General features: G+C 37.6%; 2 protein-coding genes across 5 annotated transcripts in view; both read right to left on the minus strand.

Moving 5' to 3' along the window:
• hs6st3a (heparan sulfate 6-O-sulfotransferase 3a) overlaps window positions 1-22,045 on the minus strand; it is a 292,872-nt gene that overhangs the window by 102,911 nt on the left and 167,916 nt on the right. The window lies entirely within an intron of this gene.
• Window positions 1,737-22,045, minus strand: part of bin1b (bridging integrator 1b) — a 37,137-nt gene continuing 16,828 nt past the window's right edge. Inside the window, exons 4-18 of one of the 4 annotated variants that reach the window (XM_067458964.1) lie at window positions 20,294-20,388; window positions 18,687-18,782; window positions 17,077-17,184; window positions 16,788-16,880; window positions 13,830-13,915; window positions 13,112-13,187; window positions 12,967-13,022; window positions 12,805-12,837; window positions 12,407-12,470; window positions 10,647-10,775; window positions 8,536-8,559; window positions 5,936-6,310; window positions 5,634-5,699; window positions 5,385-5,486; window positions 1,737-5,170 (exon numbers count right to left, since the gene is read on the minus strand). In XM_067458964.1, coding sequence (XP_067315065.1) covers window positions 5,069-5,170; window positions 5,385-5,486; window positions 5,634-5,699; window positions 5,936-6,310; window positions 8,536-8,559; window positions 10,647-10,775; window positions 12,407-12,470; window positions 12,805-12,837; window positions 12,967-13,022; window positions 13,112-13,187; window positions 13,830-13,915; window positions 16,788-16,880; window positions 17,077-17,184; window positions 18,687-18,782; window positions 20,294-20,388 — 1,505 coding nt within the window. In that variant the 3' untranslated portion in view covers window positions 1,737-5,068. The remainder of the gene's footprint in view (window positions 5,171-5,384; window positions 5,487-5,633; window positions 5,700-5,935; window positions 6,311-8,535; window positions 8,560-10,646; window positions 10,776-12,406; window positions 12,471-12,804; window positions 12,838-12,966; window positions 13,023-13,111; window positions 13,188-13,829; window positions 13,916-16,787; window positions 16,881-17,076; window positions 17,185-18,686; window positions 18,783-20,293; window positions 20,389-22,045) is intronic. The other 3 variants (XM_067458960.1, XM_067458961.1, XM_067458962.1) reach the window with 3 other exon arrangements.

The raw sequence follows: 22,045 nt of genomic DNA on the forward strand, positions 1-22,045 counted from the left end.
GGTTTTTTAATCAAAATATGACTTTCTGTTACAAAACGGCATTTATTTCACACGTCCTCAATAGACTTCATCTTCTGGGTTAACTTCATCTTTGGGTGAACTATCCCTTTAAAGCTTGTTTATGAAGCAGGAGACAAATGAATAGGGAAAGAAATGACATACCAATGTTCCCATAAAATATAAGATATTATTATTAAAATGTTGCCAACTGAACTATTACTCCCATTACACTTCTTTTTACACATTAAAGAACACATTAATATGTAAATTAGATACATTTCATTGAATGGGGAAAAACTCATGTATGGCCATTTTACCCATGTTGCATAAAGTAAAATGTTATATCAATTCATTGTTATACATTTCATAACATAGTTGAGAATCATCTTTAAACAAAGTTTGGTTTAAAAAAATAAGTCCTATTGTTTTGACTATACATGTAATTTAATTTTTTTTAACAACTGAATTCCAATGTCCACTCATGAGGACATAGCATAACATATGAATAAAATATAATTTTTTAAAACGGGGGAAAAATCTATTTGTTTCTTATCCTAAATTCAAAAGAAGTTTTCCTGGGTCTTGTGAGGTTAAATATGTTAAAATGATCCTATGACAAAAAGTGGATGATGTGAGATGAACGAGATGACCCTAGATTTGAAGTTCAGTATGATTTTAATTTGAATATGCTTCTTAAAGTCTGCCAGACAGGGCGATTCTTACAGAGTACTGCATGTTAAGACAGATCATCCCACCATTATGCTGCAAGACACAATTTCCCGTTTTGGAAAAAAAAAGTGTATTACATTCATTATACAGATCAGTGATAGATGTAGTTAATGTGATGCATCTCAGTTTTTCCACACGCTAGTTTTAAATATCAGAACCGTTATCATTTAGATGTTCAGAGTCATCAAACATTCACACGTTTTTGTTAGAAGAAACCTGAATAGACCTTTTGCAGCTGTCTGTTCTTTTCAAAGGTCTGATCAATATTTTTAATATTCAAAACTAATTCAAATATAGAGCTTATCGGGTGAGAAAATTACAGCTCTGATATTTAAACAGGTCAGCGAGACAGTACACAGTAGTACAGTACACAGTACAGACTGACAATTAGGGCTGTAACGATACACCAAACTCACGATTCGGTTCGTATCACGATTTTTGACCCACGGTACGATACAAACCTCGATATGGGGGGGGACAAAACAGTTTTATTCTGTACAGTATTCTGTAGCCTATTTTGCCGTCAATACCATATATCTGTATGGTCAATAGGCTACTGCCGACGTTTTCTTTGCGGTACCAATAGGCAATATATATTTAACATGAAGTATAGGGCCTCCTGTACATGAATACCAACAGAAGCGCCACGTCAGACACGCTTCTGGTGTGCAAAGAAAGAGAAAACGCCACGCAGCTGCCCCGCGGATGACACGCAACAGAAACGCCACGCTCACACCACGTTGCCAGCCGGTTGGGGAAGCTTCTTGAAACACTTACGGCAAATTGTGTGGGTCTTGTCAACTACACGATTGCCATCCTTGTTCTCCACCGTGTAGCTGAAATGTTGCCATACTGCTGACTTTAAAGTTGGACCTGGACAGGAAGGATAATTCTGGGAGTTGGAAGGGGTGTGTCGCGATTCTGCCTTCTCACATCGCGATACAGGTTCGTGGACCTGCGTATTGCGATTTCGATTTCATATCGCATATCGTTACAGCCCTACTGACAATGTCAGAGTTTACCATACATCAGAGTAACGGTTCACAAATTAGCAGCTAATTTACCCTCTTTAAAAGATTATACACTGTTTTGGCAAAAATAGATTCCCATTATGTTTCATATCATATTTTGCCATTAGGTATTACACAGAGAGGCAGTTTACTAAATAGGTAAAGCACTTTTGCATTTCAGCCAGTTACTAAACATGCTTAAATACTATTTAAGTCATTGTCATTTCTTAACAATGCAGTGTCATTTCTTTCTTGATATAATCTTTCAACATTATAGAAGGCTGAATGTTATTAAAAATAGATGTTTGTGCACATATTTCTATAGAGCATGGCAGCGGTAATTTATCAAATGACAAAGAAGAGCATTATAACCAGGCATACAGACGTGGATGAAGTCAAGCACACTTTTGCCATTTTAAATAAATGATTCATACTGTACAGTGTGAATTAATTCAGCTCAATTCATTCAGTGAATTCCACCTTAATGCTGCCTGTAATCAGAGTATCAGTGCATTGCAGAATACATTTTTTCTAGATCAATACCTAGTCTTTCAAATGAAATTGAAATATATTTTTGACCTGATTTTCTATTTGAAATGTTAGTAAGATTATAAAAAATCTCTAGAATAAATCATTTGTGCACCCATCTAAAAAGATCTATAAAACATTCCTGCAAACATGACAAATGTTTAAACCTCTTTAAAAATGCGTAGCTAAAAAAAAATGTGTCGAGCAAACAGTATAACCACAGTGGTTTGTCCCATAGCATTGTCCTAATTTTTGGTGGCATATACCTGAAGACATCAATAACATAAAGAAGAACATATATATCATGAAGTTATTGATCATAAAGGTATTGAGATGATCAGCCCTTCACATGTTTTGCTAGATACCCCATCTATGGAACAACATTTTCAAATACTATACAAGTGATATGCATGTTCAGGAGACTCAAGAGATAATGAAATCAGCAATATCTTAAAGTCAACATGAAATAGAGTTTCCACTTCCCACTTTGTTCCCAATGTTTTTTGTGAATAAAACAGGATATAAATGTACAGCGGAACCTGATTTAATTCAATTGGAAATTGATTGGTTTAGATACCAACAGGGATTTGTGATATCAGCTGACTTTTTAATCTTGATAAAATATGCAATACCTACTTATACTAGAACAGATAGCCAAGCTTGTTGACAAAGGTCTACTTTCAAACTCAGATATTTTACATTTAGTACAAATAGTATATTCATTCTATTTACACTTTGTGAAGAGTGTCTATCACTCTTTGCTATTTGTACCAGTTTTTACACATTGCCTTATTCGGAGGGTCTATTAACAGTTGCCTTGTTGGCAAATGCTATTTACACTAACTCCGCCCACTGATGTCCGGGTGGGCCAGACACTGAATTGTTTATGGTTGCAATGATGTAGTGGTAAGGCATGTAGCATTACGTTTTTTCCATCACATACCGGATCGAAAAGGCATTTATTTTCAATCAAAATTAAGAAAATATTTGAAAAGTGAATATAAAGTATCTAACGTGTGTTCAATAATAAAGTGTGTATCGGTTAGGGGTAGGTTTAGGGAGGGCTTTATTGTCAATAAGGCGGCATCCATTTCATAATTTTAATAAATATAATATACAATTATTATTGCATAATGTTAAATGTACAATAACACTGAGGTGCAAATAGTATCTCCAATATTTATAAGTATAAATATCATCTAACTATTACAATTATTGCAAAGAAAATACTACTTTTAAATAGTGTAAATAGAATATATCAGTATTTTCACTTAGTGTAAATTGCATTTTGCTAAGAAATACTGCAATTTTCATTTAAAAAAATCTTAATAGAATCTTAAACTTAGTGTAAATAGCATCTATAGCTAATATGCTATTTTCTATAATGTGTATTTCCACTAAAAGGGGTCCAAAATCACATACTGTCTGTAGGTACTACATTTGAATTTGAACTGGCTTTCTATATAGTATGAATCCATGTAGTATGAATGTAATCCGGACCGGACCTACATCTGCCATGTTGTCACTATCACATGACCTACCAGCGTCAGTTGCGTCCGTTCACCTCCATTCATAAATCCTTTCCCGTGGCCTCATGGGATAGTAAAGTGTCCATTGAATGTGCACGTCAGAATCTCGTCAGAAGTAGTAGGGGACTTTTCGCCTTTGAATACTGTGAATTCGTACATACTATGTTGGCGTACTATTTTTCCGCATGCTGTGTAGTAGGGAAGTATTGATTTCGGATGCAGCTTGGTGTAAATAGAATCTAGTTGCTATTTACACAGTGTGTAATAGTGCACAGTAAGACTTTTTAAAGGGGTGATAAAACACATTCTTTCGAAGGGCTGATTGTGTTTGTGGGGTGCACTGTAACATGTGTTCATGCTTCGTTTGAAAAAAATTGCATTATTTTTCATACATTTTATCTTTATTCTACACTTCTCTGTCCCTCCTCAAAAAAGCGGTCTGATGGTTTCCGGGTTCTATGAAGCCGGCCTCTCAAAAATATGCAATGGCCTCAGAATGGTTAGCTGGCCCAGCTGTGTTCTGATTTGCTAACCGCCTAGTTCATGTGTTTGATTATCGGCACGAGCTGTGGGCGGTGCACATGTCTTAGCAATCTCTATTGTAGCTGCTGATGTCAGAGAGTCTGGAGGAAAAGGCTGTAGTTCCCTACCGTCTGTTTGCTGTAGTCCTTAGAAATTGATTTCTTTAAAAGCAAATATCTCCCTTTGCTTTACACTTTGAACGTTGTAACTTTGCAGATGTTGTTTATGCTCAAACAGCAATATTACACGCTAGCTAAAGTTAGAAAAGTGAAATCGTGTTTTAACCACCCCTTTAAGGAAAATGTAAATAGGGTCCACTTTTATTTCATGTTGACTTTAAGCAAAAGAGTAAAAGGTTTCACTGAAATATACTGATAGATGTGTCAAAGTCAGTTGATGAAAAAAAGAAAAAAGAGAATTGATGCTTCATGTAGTAAACAAACTTCCCAAAATGGGCCACCTAAAAACATCAATCAAATCGGCCCCAGTCTTCGTCCATATCTGGCATCTTTTAATTGTGTCCATATCACATTTTAGAGTAAAGCATGCTGCTGCAAATCTCATCTGATGAATTTATCTTTTATTCATACTCTTGTTCTAGAAAGTGACCATGTATATAGAACAGAGCTTTTTTTTCCCAGCTTGAGAAGCCCTAATTTTTGAAGATGTTTTATAGAAAAATATCATCACAGTAGAGTGTTGAGAAAACGAAGAATAAGAACAGGTGATTGTGAGAGGTGGCTGTTCCGCTCACAGTTTCTGGGTGAAGTTTTCAGGGAAGACACCTTTCACTAGGAGATTTTTATTCTGAAGCCAGTGTGACTCTTTTACGCCCAATAACCAGCCATCATCCTGCACACAAACAAAAAGATGACAATGAGTCATTTGGCCCTATTTTAATGATCTGAGCGCATGGTCTGAAAAACACGGCACTGGTGTACTCCGAATTCACTTTTGCTAGTTAAAAATACCCTTGTCGGGCCTGACACCGCATTGCACCAAGTGTAGGATAGAGCCCATTGTCTGATGTGTGCGAGTGTGTTTGAGCATGTGTGCCATGACTGACCTGTTCATCTGGGTTGGCAAAGGGAAGCACAAGCACAATGTCACCAGCCTTCAGGTCAAGTTCATCACTGTCTGTTGCTCCATAGTCATGCATTGCTTTCACCTACCAAGAATCATGTTAATACATTTTAAAAGACACATTTAAAGTCCTTGGCAAGCATAAGAGATTTCTTTCAAAACCATTAAAGAATCTTACTGACCCCAATATTCTCTAGGATCTCTGTGTTCTTGGGTTCCCAATTCATCTTACCTTATAAAGAACAGATGGAGGAAGTTCTGCATCTGAGGAGCCATTTGTCACTGTTGGAGCTTCATTCTAAATATAAAAATAAAATGATATTAAAATAAAAAGAAACAGTTAATCACACCGAGCAACTAAAGAGAATAAAACTGAGAATGCTATACATAGAAAAACACACGTAGGCAAAAACGAACATTCAACATGAACACGGTGGAAATCAGCCATACCCACAGAACAACATTATTTAATTCTGGGCCATCCTTACACTATGGCAATGCTCTACAATTAATCAAGACACTTGTTTCTCTTACACTTTGAAGCTCCTCCCACTGAGGCGGCTTTGACTCCACCTCCCAAGCCTGAGCTGTACCACTGCCCCAGTTTGTATCTGCATCCTGCTCTTGCCCTACCTGGGACCCTTCCTCGCCCCAGTGCTCCACACCACTGTCCTCCCATTCTGGCTGCGCAAGGTCAGCCTCTGCAGGTGCAGCCGTTTCACTGGCCCAGGCTGACTGTGCAGGCACAAAGTCCTGCTCATCCCAGCTGGGGCCTTCATACAGCTGGCCGGCAGGAGTGACCTCATCGTCACACCGGGGGGCTTCATACAGCTGGCCGGAAGGTCGCGTGGCAGCTTCGTCATCTGAGTCCCACTGCTGGGAGGGGGCTGCGGTGGGGATCTGACCAGGCTGGGATGGGGAGGAAGGGTTGGCCAGGATTGTTTTTTTATTTAAGACAGATTTTTGGGATTTTGGGTAAAATAGATTCCGCGGAAGATAAGGGCAGGAAATAGGGAAAAGGCAAAGATAGATATGAAGGAAATGAAATAAAAGATAGATAAGAGACGTGATTTACAGTGCCTTGCGAAAGTATTCGGCCCCCTTGAACTTTGCGACCTTTTGCCACATTTCAGGCTTCAAACATAAAGATATAAAACTGTAATTTGTTTGTGAAGAATCAACAAGTGTGACACAATCATGAAGTGGAACGAAATTTATTGGATATTTCAAACTTTTTTAACAAATCAAAAATTGGGCGTGCAAAATTATTCGGCCCCTTTACTTTCAGTGCAGCAAACTCTTTCCAGAAGTTCAGTGAGGATCTCTGAATGAGCCAATGTTGACCTAAATGACTAATGATGATAATTAGAATCCACCTGTGTGGAATCAAGTCTCTGTATAAATGCACCTGCACTGTGATAGTCTCAGAGGTCCGTTTAAAGTGCAGAGAGCATCCTGAAGAACAAGGAACACACCAGGCAGGTCCAAGATACTGTTGTGGAGAAGTTTAAAACCGGATTTGGATACAAAAAGATTTCCCAAGCTTTAAACATTCCTAGGAGCACTGTGCAAGCGATAATATTGAAATGGAAGGAGTATCAGACCACTGCAAATCTACCAAGACCTGGCCGTCCCTCTAAACTTTCAGCTCATACAAGGAGAAGACTGATCAGAGATGCAGCCAAGAGGCCCATGATCACTCTGGATGAACTGCAGAGATCTACAGCTGAGGTGAGAGACTCTGTCCATAGGACAACAATCAGTCGTATACTGCACAAATCTGGCCTTTATGGAAGAGTGGCAAGAAGATATCCATTAAAAGTGTTGTTTAAAGTTTGCCACAAGCCACCAGGGAGAGACACACCAAACATGTGGAAGAAGGTGCTCTGGTCAGATAAAACCAAAATTGAACTTTCTGGCAAGGCAACAATGCAAAACGTTATGTTTGGCGTAAAAGCAACACAGCTCATCACCCTGAACACACCATCCCCACTGTCAAACATGGTGGTGGCAGCATCATGGTTTGGGCCTGCTTTTCTTCAGCAGGGACAGGGAAGATGGTTAAAATTGATGGGAAGATGGATGGAGCCAAATACATTCTGGAAGAAAACCTGATGGAGCCTGCAAAAGACCTGAGACTGGGACGGAGATTTGTCTTCCAACAAGACAATGATCCAAAACATAAAGCAAAATCTACAATGGAATGGTTCAAAAATAAACATATCCAGGTGTTAGAATGGCCAAGTCAAAGTCCAGACCTGAATCCAATCGAGAATCTGTGGAAAGAACTGAAAACTGCTGTTCACAAACGCTCTCCATCCAACCTCACTGAGCTCGAGCTGTTCTGCAAGGAGGAATGGGCAAAACTTTCAGTCTCTCGATGTGCAAAACTGATAGAGATATGCCTCAAGCGACTTACAGCTGTAATCGCAGCAAAAGGTGCTACAAAGTATTAACTTAAGGGGGCCGAATAATTTTGCACGCCCAATTTTTCAGTTTTTGATTTGTTAAAAAAGTTTGAAATATCCAATAAATTTCATTCCACTTCATGATTGTGTCCCACTTGTTGATTCTTCACAAAAAAATTACAGTTTTATATCTTTATGTTTGAAGCCTGAAATGTGGCAAAAGGTCGCAAAGTTCAAGGGGGGGCGAATACTTTCGCAAGGCACTGTACTGTTCACTCTAAACTATATCCCACCATGGTCTGAAGTTAATAGTCGAGTTCTGCTTATTGGTTTGAATAAATTATCTAACAGACTCATTTCTATTCATTCTAATTAGATAAATATCTATCAATCCATCCATCCATCCATCCATCCAGTTTTGTCTAGAATAACCCCTGATATACATTATTTACATTTACAGTTTAATCCTTGTAAATGCTATGGAAAGCCCACATACATGAAAGAAAAATGAGTGAAAATCTTAAATAGCAAGGTTTCATTTTTGATAAATGTTTGCGTTCACGTGTGGTTTTGTTTGTAATTTGTCGATCCAAAGACTGTAGAAGACTTTTATCCAAAGCCCTTCCTTAAAATGGTTCTTTTATACTTAATCAAACCACAAGAATCACAAAGAGTTCGTCGAGAGAAAGCCGATCAATCACAAGTGTGCCAAAACAGCAGTCTTACCTCCCATGAATTCCAAGAAGCCTCCTTCCATGAGGCAGCACAGAATAAAAGAGTGAGATAAATGAGGTCCATAATAAGAGTGCAAGGTACGTTTATCACCTTGTCAACAATAAGCAGAGAGCTCTCATAAACCCCACATTCAGAAGCTTATGCTTATAATAAACAGTGTTCAGAGCCATGTACAAGAGTAAGAAGAAAAAATACAGTAATGCTTGCAATGACTAGGCTCATAGGCTCAGACAGAAGTTTGAGATGAGTAAAAAAAAATTGTAAGAAGTATTTTATGTTCACCAAGGATGCATTTATTTTATCAAAATATTGTGAAATGTTTTTTTTACAATTTAAAATAACTTTTCTATTTGAATATATTAAAAAATGTAATTTATTCATTATTGCTGAATTCAGCATCATAACTCCATCTTCAGTGTCACGTGATCCATAGAAGGTTGAAAAGAACATAATTTATTTTAAATAGAAATCTTTTGAAACATTTTAAATGTTTCTATTGTAAATTTGTATACAAATATCATTCATAATCTTTGCATAAAAGTATTTTATTATTATTATTGTTATTTAATCTACTGACCCCAAACTTTTGAACGGATTTTTATGTTTTTATGATTATTTCATATTCATTTGATTATCATTAGAATACAGATAAACATGTCTGCTGGTCTTTTTTTTCTAGATGTTTGTTCTTTCTGGTCTGAGTCTGTTCCTGAGTCATGTTCTTTAAACTAGCAGGAAGGAAGTTAACATGCATCACATGCATGGAGTATATACACATTACATGCTGAACCAAAGTGGCATTTTGGATCCCTGAAATTAAAATGGACTAAAAAGACTGCATAAAATAGCAAAGATTAAAAAAATCCACACTTGAGTCCATTAAAGTTGGATGCATTTATACAAAAGCGGGGAAACGTAGAAATGGCTTTCCACAGCAAAACCCAAGATGCACCGTAGGCTGCCTTTAACTCCACTTTTAGACACAAGTACTTCCCAAGTGATTTGTTCAGGGGAATTCCCACCGCCATTTTGAAGTGCGTTCAACTTCATCAAGTGGGCGAGGGAAGTGTACAGACCCTTGGCCCCTCGATTTTGACGAAGTTAGGAAGTCTACTCGATATGTACACCAAGCAGATCCTTAGACCACAATGCAACAATATTGTGATATCACAGCAGGTCACTCTTAATTTAGACCCACCCCACAAAACTCTAGTGTATGATTTTGCTGTTATTTTGACATTTTACTACAAAATACTTGTGGCTACCTTTAGCTGACTGTTATTTAAGCATTTATTTTATTGTTATCTGTGTTTATTGTGTGTAATTTTTTTATATTTTCTCCAAAAGCCCATGCATACATAAAGGCATATCTATATGGTGCGTAAAAAATTATAAGGAAAAAAACGAAATCAATCAGCTCTATAGCAGATTCCAAGTGATCAAAAGCTTAGGGCATTCCATTTAAACCCCTTGCAAGGCTTGGGCATTTGTGCAACGCAAGCAATGATGCACATCCGAGTGAACGAGAAGTTTAACAAGAGTGTAAAAAAAACTTAAACGCAGCCTTAGATGGCAGTATGGTTTTCCTGGCCCCTAAAGCCTGACCTTTACCCTTCGCCATCCTGACCTCTCCTATCTTTTGACACCCACCTAGTGGGCTGGAGCAGCGCTGATTGCTTTCAGAGCATCAGGCTAAACACTGGACCATTACACTTGTGTACAGTACAATACACCACCTTTACTAGGACAGTTACAATATTTAGTGGAATCATTGGTTTGCAGAAAGAAATGATAGTAATGTTGACAAACTCAAGAGCAAGTGATACTTTAGTAGAATAAGCAGAAAGAGAGGTAATAATAGGATGACAATATCAGAACAATTTTCACTTTTAGGGTGAAAATGGATGGATGTGTTATGTACACAGACTGTAAAAAAAATATGGATGTTGTGTCCATGACGAGCTGGCCGTTGCCATCTTGGCAACGCGTCATTGTGTCACTTCCGTATTGGCTTCGAGAGAAACTGCGAGAGGTTGCCAATTTGTTATGTATTAAAAATTAAAACATGTGAAGAGATTGGTGTGAGTTATTTGACCTCTGACCTGTGACTGTGTTGAAATGTTAATGTCAGGCACCACTGCATCCTCAAACAGGTTAATGATGTTGTCCTCTTTCACCTCTTGAGACGAAGCAGGTCTCGGGGGACGCGAGACCGGCGGCCCCTCTCTGGACTGCCACACCATCACACACATGCAGATAATGAGGAAAACACACTGCGGTTTAAACCACAAAATCAGTGCTGCTCATGATTAGATTCGTTCTGCGTAACATGCTTTTAAGTTTGATTTCACACACAGTCATGTTATAGTTATATATGTATATACATGTACAGTATATATGTTATAGGCAGTGCTGTTATAGTTAACTAAACTTTATATTGCTAAAAAGACTTTATTGCTAACATGTTTTAGCATGTTGTTAGCATGATTTAACACATTACTAGCATGTTTCTAACATGAATTAGCACATTGCTATTATTTAACACATTGCTAACATGTTTCTTTAGTGAGTTAGCACATCTCTGGCATGTTTTAGCCATAGACTGTAAAAAAAGATGGACGACGCTTCTCCACTTCCTTCCACTGTGGAAAAATCCACCTCAGAATCTCTAATGCCCAGACTCGGGTATCAAACAACATAATCTGATATATTTGCCTTAATTTTTCTACAGTGGAACGAAGTGGAGATGCATTGTCAAAGCCCAGCTGTCAATCATAACTTGGATTTGATAGTTTGGCTCACATGCATCCCATTTGACTACATGGAGGGGCAGGGTTTATGACATATACTGAAGCCATCCACCAGGGGCCGATCGAAATGCTTTTGCTTCACTTTTCAGGACGTGTGCGGCACACTTGGGGTGAGTCTCGATCTGTTAGCTCCCAAGCTAGTGAATCACTATTGTGAACATGACTTTAGGCACTGGTAAGGACAGTAAAGAGCGCTAGCTTACTGCACAATGGGACATATTTCCAGCTAAGTGACAACATTCTCATTGTAAAACAGCTAGGGATGGGCAAATGAAGCCCTTTTTGTTTTGGGATTTTTTTTTTTTTTTACATATGGTAAATATTTTGCTTGTTACATACTGGTGCAACATTTCAGCCATAAATAAACGATAAAATGCCAGCTAGATTGTGTTCATTACCTGTCTAACAATGTATGGTTACCCTGAAATATAATATAATAATGCTTTTTGTCGGTTGTTATGTGTAGAGAGTTGGCTCATGTGATTTAAGTTTTGCGCTTGAGAACTTCCGTTAGGGAAACATAGTGAGCATCGATGCACATGGGTTTCGCGCTGCATTGTGGGACTTTTTAGGTAGTGAATGTTTAGGATTTTTAGGGAGTGAAGGATTATGCGTGTGAGAATGGCTGACTCCCTGATCAGTGCCCTGATTATTGAACTAGGGCTGATCAAGACGTACCCTTCATTTTAACACGTTGCTAGCATGTTTCTTACATGAATTAACACATTGATAGCAAGTTTTAGCTAGCATGAAATAGCATGTTTTAACATTGAAAGCATAAATTGTCACGTTGCGGACCCAAGTTTGGTGGTTCTAGCTGGAAAGTAGGAGTTAAAAATGTGTATCAGAAGATTAATAATAATAAGTTTAAATAGAATTTCAGTATGTTGGCTTTCTCAAGCCAGCATAATAAAGGATCTGGAGTTACTTTTGCATTTTTTGTTGTATACATGCTATAACACTCTGTAGGGTAGGCGATGTGACAAACACAGACGTAATAGACAGAAAATAAAAACAGCATTCTCACACACACACACACACACACACACTACCTTTTGTGGTGATTTAGGGACATCTGACCCAGACTCTGAGAGACTGTGGTTGGCTGCTTCTTCGCTGCATGAGAAACACATTGGTAAAAAAGAAAAGAAAAAAAGAAACTACATTTAGCCTGCAGAGTCGTGAGTGTAATGACTGATATACATCACTAGAGGGCATCATAGATCAGTGTTAATACAGCAGACAGATTGGTTGAAATCACTACCATGCAAAATTACTGCATTTCAAAGACATTCCAGTTATGCAGTTATTTTTCATGTCAGCATCCAGACATGGTCCCATGCACACTCAAACATTTGCAGTAAGTTTCCAAAGCAACCAAGTGTTAGTATGCCACCTTTGATGCAATACATGTTGCATAGACAAACACACAAAACATGAGAGCTGTTACCTCTTCTCAGTGCTTGTTGTCTTGACACCTTTTCTGTGGGGGGTTTAGGGGAAGGGTTGGTTTAATTTAAAGGGACAATAAGGGCTCACACATCTGTGCTAAACTACAGGAAACCAGAAGTGTCTATACAGACAGGAAATATCTCAAGATATCAGCACTCACTTGGCTAGACGCTGCTCATCCAGTTTGGTCATAACATCGCTTAGATTCTGGTTCAGCTGTGTGTGAGAGAGTGCGACATACCCTGGTTACTAACAACAATAATCTCATTTATCTCTTGTTAATAAGTCTCTTATTATTGGCTCACTTTGCCCATATCCCTGTGAAATTTTTCCTCCAGGCCGGCTACACTCTGGAATGTGTTAACATATACGCCAACACGACTGCAGAGAAAGAGAGAGACAGAGAAGTCAACATCAGTTCATTTAAAATAAAAAAACTTCATCAAGAAATGATTTTCTGGTAATTATTGCCATTATGTTATTCCAATCATGCTGTTGTTTATGGAACACAAAAGAAGGATAATTGCATTTTTCCCATATAATGACAGTTCATTATGACCTTTCAGAAACAAACAAACAACATCATACAAGTAACATAAATATTAGGATCTTCTTAAGCCATACACTGCCATTATAAATACTAATACACATGTCATTTCATAACCAAGCATATCAGAATGATTTCTGAAGGATCGTGAGACACTGAAGACGATGATGGTGAAAATGTAGCTTTACCATCACAGGAATTAATTACATTTTAAAATAAATTCAAATAGAAAACAACTTTAACTGGCAAAAATATTTCATTTTTTACTGTTTTTATCAATTAAACGCAGCCTTGGTGAACACAAGAGACTCCGTGTAAAGATCATACAAAACAAGTAATGTTGTGTTCCACAGAAAAAACAGCAGCACGACGATTTGGAACAACAGGATGGTTTTACATTTTAGGAGAACTATTCCTTTAAGGGGAAGGAGTAAGAGATAAACAGAGAGATGACATGATAAATAGGTGGTTATTACCTGTTCCACAGGGTGGGAAGTTCCTCCTGGAGATCATAATTGATCTCCTCAAATACCTTCTGAGCTTTTCCCAACTCTTCCTCAGCCTAAACACACACACCAACAAACCACACATTTTTAGGCAAAAGGCACTATAATTTATGCAAATGTGTGTATACAAAGAATTCTCTGAATTAACTGTGGACAAATGGGCCCTGTGATCTGATTCCTTTAACTGAAATCTGCTGAAAGCATTTGAAACAAACATAAAACATTTACTCACTGTCATATAATTCCAAAATGTATACAATTTTTTTTTTGTATAACACATAAAGAACAACTTTGAAGAATGATTTGTAGCATTTCTCTATACAATGAAAATATAGTTACCTGGGTCTATCAAGCTCCAAAAAAGATAAAACGGCACCAAAATATATATATAATAACTGCAAATTGACCTGTGCACTATAGTCACAACATCAAACACTAATTTTTTAATGTCTTGCAGTGCAATATTATATTTAGATTTTTTTCATTTGGTTTTACTGGCACCATCGATTTCCATTGTATGGAAAAGAGCAGCTTTGACCGTCTGCATAAAAAACCTCCTTTTGTATTCCATGGAGGCTTAGTGAATTGAGACAGAATTTACATTTTAGAGTGAACTACACTACTGATCAAAAGTTTGAGGTCAGTAAGATTTTTTCTAAAGTAAGGATGCATTAACTCAAACAACATTCATAATGTTACAAAAGATTTATATTTAAATAAATGCTATTCTTTTGAACTTTCTATTCTTGAAAAACACCTGGAAAATATCACAGTTTCTACAATAATATTAAGCAGCTGTTTTCACCATTGATAATAAGAAATGCTTCTGGAGCAGCAAAACAGCACATTATAATGATTTCTGAAGGATCATGTGACACTGAAGACTGGAGTAAATATGCTGAAAATTCAGCTTTGATTGAAATTACATTTGAAAATATATTATAATAGAAAACGATTATTTGAAATGTGCCCCTATTAAGTTTTTTGCAAATATTACTTTGTAATTTAGCAGTTTGTCAATGTAAAAGATCTGAAAAGTTTCAAAGATCAAAGTGCACAATGAATAGAGTTATTGTCTCTTAAAGTAAGAATCGATTCTGAATGGCCGAAGCGAGTCGTCAGGAATTCCAATCCAAAGAGTTTGCTTCATGTTTCGACATGCTGAGAAGACGCTGTTGCGAATCCACTTTGTATGCACTTCAAAAGGATGAGGATAAAAATTATTTCTCGCTCAAATTGATATGGAAAAAACTGACACCCTCTTTGGCATCACTGTGTAGGCTCTCTGAGGAATCTAGAGAGACAGAGGGCCCTATTTTAACGATCTGAGAGCATGTATTAAGCAGATTAAGCACGTAGGTCACTTTTGCTAGTTAAACAACAGAAAAAACAGTGCCAGGCAAATGGTCCAAAAGGGCTGTACCAAGTCATGGGTGTGTTTTTGGCATAACGTGTAATAAACCAATCAGTGTCTCATCTCCAATTGCCTTTAAAAGCCAGTTGCACTTGCGTCATGGTGGATTCGCTATTTACATAGCTGAACTTGCGAGCGGAAAGACTAAACGTTTTTATTTGTAATATTTAAAATCATTTGTGTACTGCTGCATGTCCCTGTGAGTGTAATAAGCAGAGTGTACGTGCATTGTGCACCCAACTATAGGCGCATATTACTAACACATCCTTTAAATAACAAAAAATACAGATATTTGTTGGCCAATGGCACAGTCATTTTCAGTTGCCTCAAAAAAGGAACGCGCCAACAATGCGCCTGAACACACCTTGTTTTCCGACCAGCACGTTCATGGGCGAACAGATGGGTGTGAGTGTGTTTGCTATTTAAACAGCGTGGCCCTGGACATGAAAATGATCACTGCGTCGGGGTGAAACTAGCAAAAAACACTTGCATTGCGTCTTGTGTCGCATTGCGCTGGGTGAATGATCCTTCTTCTTCTTCTTTTCCTTACGGCTGTTCCCTTCAGGGGTCGCCACAGCGAATCGTCTGCCTCCATCTAGTCCTATCCTCTGTATCCTCTTCTCTCAGACCGAATACCTTCATGTCTCCTTCACTACATCCATAAACCTCCTCTTTGGTCTTCCTCTTGACCTCCTGCCTGGCAGCTCTAACCTCAGCATCCTTTTACCAATATATTCACTCTCCCTCCTCTGAACATGTCCAAACCATCTCAACCTGGGCTCCATAACTTTGTCTCCAATTCCTGATCCTATCCATCCTCGTCACTCCCAAAGAGAACCTCAACATCTTCAGCTCTGCTACCTCTAGCTCTTCCTCCTGTCTTTTCCTCAGTGCAACTGTCTCCAAACCACACAACTGTCCTGTACATCTTTCCTTTTATTCTTGCTGGTACTCTTTTATCACACAACAGACCTGGCACTTTTCTCCACCCATTCCAACCTGCCTGCACACTCTTCTAAGCCTCTTTTTCACACTCCCCATTGCTCTGGACTGTTGACCCTAAGTACTTAAAATCCTGCACCTTCTTTAACTCTTATCCCTATAACCTCACTATTCCACTAGGTACCCTCTCATTCACACACGTATAATATGCCCTGAATCTTCGAATAAAGCATTTATAGACTCTGGATGCATATAAACCTATAGTAGGGGAACTTCAAAACCAAATTAGGAACAATAGGGGCACTTTAATAATAGTTCGCAATATTACAGTTTTTACTATTTAAAAAAAGAAAAAATCATCCTTGGGACATTAGAGACATAAAGCAAAGCTTACTGACCTCAGTCTTTTGAACTATTTTTTGGAACAAAGAATTTTTAAAGTTATAGCTAAAACAAATCCATACAGTAAATACACAGATGATATATAAGGATGCCATGCTGTGAGTGGGTGTGGTCTGTGAGAAGGTGGGTGGGGTTAGGCAGGTTTACAGGCTGAGTGACAGATGAGTCACCTGGTTTCTTGAGAGGTTAGTTTGAGCGATTTGATGTGCTGTGATTATTCCCTGAGCCCAGCCGGGAGCAGCTTTCTCCACCAGAGTCAGAGGCTAGACATGCCGCAAAGACAGAGGCAGACACAAGCTTGTGCAAACACACACATAACCATATAAACTGACTGCAACACATGCATTACTCCATTACAGCATTACAACATACAGTTGGTTAGTTAACAAAGTTTGAGGACAAAAAGCCAGACAGTGCAGTAATAGCATACATTAACAAGCTGGATTGAGCATCTGATACCTTGGCGATTTTGGCTTCATCCTTTTTCTTGCCTTTCTGTATAGAAGCAAAATGATGTCTGGCACTGTCGAAGTCTACCAGCTTCCGGTCACGCTTAGCAATGCGAGTCTGCAGAGGGAGCCAAAGAGTCACAACAAAGACAATTTAACACAGCAGTAACTACTATAAATGAGAGCATGCTACCCTATTGAAAAAAGAACATATGCTGGTTAGGTATAGCAGCTGGTTTGAGCTGGTTTATGCTGGTCCTTAGTTGGCCATGAGCTTGTTATACGTTGTTCCTGAGTTGGAGCTAGTTTCTTAGGACCAGCACTAGACCACTTTTTTTTTTTTAATAGAGTGGTGAACAATTTTTTTTTCACAATTCTAAGATGTGGTGATTTATTGTCAGTGTGTTGTGATAAGGTTGCTAAAGTGTTATGAATGTTGTGAAGTGTTGGCAAGGGTTTTCTTTGTGGTTTCTGTTTATATATGGACGGGCCACAACTTCAGAGTAAATCTATGAGATTTTAGCCAGGCAAAAATCATAAATCAAATCACTTAGAAAAGCAATAGTGCTTCTTAACAAGTCTCAACAGTTCATGTAGCACAAACCAAATTTCACACCAAATTTTAAGGTTAGGGGTTCATATTCCTAAAGCTAAGTATAAGCAATAGTAAAAGTGATGCTTAACATGCACCACTTATTAAAAGGATAGTTGTTAGTTCAAGGGAATGAAAATTCTGTTATTTCTTCTGCTGAACACAAAGATACACTATATTGCAAAACATTTTGGGATGCCTGCCTTTACATGCACATGAACTTTAATGACATTTCATTCTATTCCATTCCATTGACATTCTGTAGGGTTTAATATGCTATAACAGCTTGAACTCTTCTGGGAAGGCTTTCCACAAGGTTTAGGAGTGTGTTTATGGGAATTTTTGACCATTCTTCTTGAAGCGCATTTGTGAGATCAGGCACTGGTGTTGGACGAGAAGGCCTGGCTCGCAGTCTCCACTCTAATTCATCCTAAAGGTGTTCTATCAGGTTGAGGTCAGACATTGTCAGACAGAGCCTGATTGGTCACTCCAGAGAACACGTCTCCACTGCTCTAGTCCAGTGGCGGCGTGCTTTACACCACTGCATTCAACACTTTGCATTGCACTTGGTGATGTAAGGCTTGGATGCCGCTGCTCAGCCATGGAAACCCATTCCATGAAGCTCTCTAGACACTGTTCTTGAGCTAATCTGAAGGCCACAAAAAGTTTGGAGGTCTGTAGCTATTGACTCTGGTGCTTAGTTTTATACATCTTTGGCCATTGAACATCTGGAACATCATCGGAATACCTGAAATCAATGATTTGGAGAGGTTTCCCAATACTTTTGGTCAAATAGTGAATTTTGAAGAATATGGGTAACCAAACAGTTGTTGGGCCCCATTGACTTCAATAGTATCCACCATACTATGTAAGTCGATGTTCATCAACTGTTTGGTTACCCATATTCTTCAAAATATCTTTGTGTTCAGCAGAAGAAAGAAATTCACACAGGTTTGGAACGACTTGAGGGTGAGTAATGATGACAATTCATTTTTGGGTGAACTATGCCTTTAAAAGCAAAAACAAACCTTTATGTCTGGAAATTGAGCCAAGTATGTATCCATGGAAGTGAGAGCATTGTCCGTAAGCTTTTGGTGGAAATCTTGCCACAGGAGGTCAGTGTCCTGTAAAACAGATGTGATCAGACATGCACACCAAGACAGATATTCTCACGCTTTCTCTCTCACACACTGACAAACCACATGTGTATGAACAGATCTATTCTAATATAGAACAGATCTATTCTAATATAAAGTTCACTACAGTAGCACTACTTTAGCATCACCAGCTAGACCTACAGTCTGGACTCTAGAGAAGTCATCGGTCATGTTTACCTCTAGATTATTATCCATTTCTTTCTCTATCATCTCCTTTACTCGTGGAAAGATGGGAGTGGAAAGAACGAATAAAACGTTTAGAAAACAGAAAGAAATCTCAGTAATAATGAGTTGACAGAGCCTGAAACACCAGTGCAGATAGATTCATCAACTGCATACAGTCCTAAGTTGTGGCTCCAAAATGACCGTATAAGCTATGTTTCAGTTATGTTTCCTTTAATTAATATGCTAAATAAAATACACACAAATGAGATAATTGTTAAAAGTATGTGGATAGCATAGGTCAAGGAATTTGGTCTTAGCAGAACTGAAAGTTTGGTAAGACTTTTGTAAGAAATGTTTTGCGCTCCCCAAATCTTTTATAACATTATAAATGTATTTATTGTTTGTTTGATCAATTCCTTGCTGAATAAAATATCTTACTGATCCCAAACTTTCAAATGCTAGTGTATATTAGTGTATATTCAAAATGGTAGTATATGTTGAAATAATATTCAAATCTGACTTTTAATGGCAGATTTTGGTATCTTAGCACATTTAAGCAAAGTATGGGACATTTTCGAGAAACACCCAAGGTTTATCATTAAATTGAATCTATAGTCTTATTTTCAATAACCTTTTTCTCTATGTTGATATCTAGTTTGTGACATTCTTCTAAAAATCTACTTTGATTTCAGGAGGCAGATGTGAGAACCAGGAGCCTTAAAGGGCAATATCCCTCAAAGATAAAAATTGTCCCATAATGTACTCACCCTCAAGCTATCCTAGGTTTATATGAATTTCTTCTTATAGCCGAACCCAATCAGAGTTATATTAAACCATATCCTGGCTCTTCCAATGTTTATAATGGGAGTGAATTGTATCTTGTTTTTGTTTTTTTGAAGCCCAAAAAAAGCACATTCATCCATCATCATAATCCAGGAATCCAGGAGGTTAATAAATGCCTTCTAAAACGAACAATGCGTTTTTACAAGAAAAATATCCATATTTATACCTTTATAAACTATAATCACTGACTTGCAGTAATGGCCGTTCACAAGTCTAGTTCCAGTGGAGCTATATATAAAGTTATAAATATGGATATTTTAAGTAACATACACCTAGGATAGCTTGAGGGTGAGAAAATTATGGGATCATTTTCATTTTTGGGTGAACTATCTCTTTAAGGGGAAGCAACTGACATATCAAAGAGATGTCCTTTGTGGTTTTTCTCTCCTATGGGATTTTTCTCATCGAAAACACTAATGTCACACAATCCAGACAGAGTGTTTGGCTCTGCCAATGACATGCTTACACACCTCTGCAATAGAGTCCACTTCCTCTTTGCCAAACCACTCGGGGTCGTACATTTCTGCCAGACAGTCATGCAGACGCTTTGAACACTCGTGCATGGCTGCGGAAACAAACAGTGGGTCAGCTAAGAGATGGACATTGGCACATTCACGGATGATGGCAAATGCTCAATCACCCCACACACATGGCAGTCTCTTTCCCTTTGTCTTTCAGAGAAGTGAGAGCTTTTGTGGTCACATGGCAGTTGGGCTGTGTGAGGAAGAAGGCTGTCTGCTTACATCACATTTATTTTAATGTACTACAACTCACTGATGCTTAAAACAAAAGTATGACAACATGTCTAAAGGAGGATTTTTAAAATATAATATAATACAAAGAGACAAGACATAATTTATGTCTTCTACCATAATTTACTCACCCTCATGTTGTTCCAAACCTGTCTGCATTTCTCTCTTCTTTTGACACGAAAATATTTAAAAGATGGTTGGGGTTTATTAACTTTCTTTGTTCGGGCAAAAAATATGCAGACATTTTTCAAAATATCTTCTTTTTGCGTTCCACAAAAGAAAAAATCATGTACATATTTAGACCCACATGAAGTTGAGTAAATGATAGATTTTAATTTATTAGAACTATCCCTTTAAGAAGAAACCAAAATGACCTGAAACCTGAAAATCCTTTCCACATGTTTATAACCCAAAAAATAATTTGTGACACCAATATCTCTGTTAAACACGGAGGCAGGTATAGCTATAGATTTAGGGCTGAGTTTGTTCAGTCACAATGAGCTGTTTGCTTTAAGAGAATATCATGAATCTCATCTGAAAAAAGGCTGTATGTAGATATAAAGAAGCAAAATTGAGCAAGTGCACATTAAGATGACAATGACAATATGAACAGATTGTTATTTATGTTTTTGCACTTAATTGTGTTAGGTTAACTTCCTCTAAATTATGTAATATGTTTCATTAGTGCAATCAAGTGACCAATAAACCCATATCTATTTCTAGTTCACCTAAAAATGACCTTCTGTCATCATTTATTAACACTTATGTCATTCCAAAACTGTATGACTTTCTTTTTAATGTGGAAAATAAAAGATATTTTGATCTGGCTCAGGAAGGTTTATTTTTGTTGTCATTTTTTTTTCTTCAAACAATGGAAGTCACCAAAACTTTTTGATTACCAACATTCTTCAAAATATCTTCTTTTATGTTCCACAGAAGAAATTCATAAAAATCCACCTGTTTGGAACAACATGAGAGGGTGAGTAAATTAATTTGGGGTGAACTATCCCTTCAAAGGGTGGTGGCTAAGTGCAAATAGCGATAGATACTATTTACAATAATTGAAAATAGCGTATTTTCTTAGCGATAGATGACATTTCCACATTTTCAAGTAAAAATAGTGATATATTCCATTTACACCATGTAAAAGTATCAATTCGATATTATTTATACGTTATTTTGGCATGTGCATATTATTTGCACCTCAGTATTGTTGTACATTAACAGGACGCAATAATAAAATAGAGTGTAAGTTATTATATTTATTACAATTATTAAAGGGATGCCGCCTTAATGGGACAATAAAAGCCCTCCAATAAACCAACCCCTACCTAATAAATACAATTTCCGTGAATTAATTAATTCAGAACAGAGACTGGTAGTACGGTATGTCTAAGTATACACAAACACAACACACACACACACACACACACACACACACACACACACACACACACACACACACACACA

The sequence above is a fragment of the Pseudorasbora parva genome, chromosome 12 (assembly GCF_024679245.1).
Source record: "Pseudorasbora parva isolate DD20220531a chromosome 12, ASM2467924v1, whole genome shotgun sequence".
Lineage (NCBI taxonomy): Eukaryota > Metazoa > Chordata > Actinopteri > Cypriniformes > Gobionidae > Pseudorasbora > Pseudorasbora parva.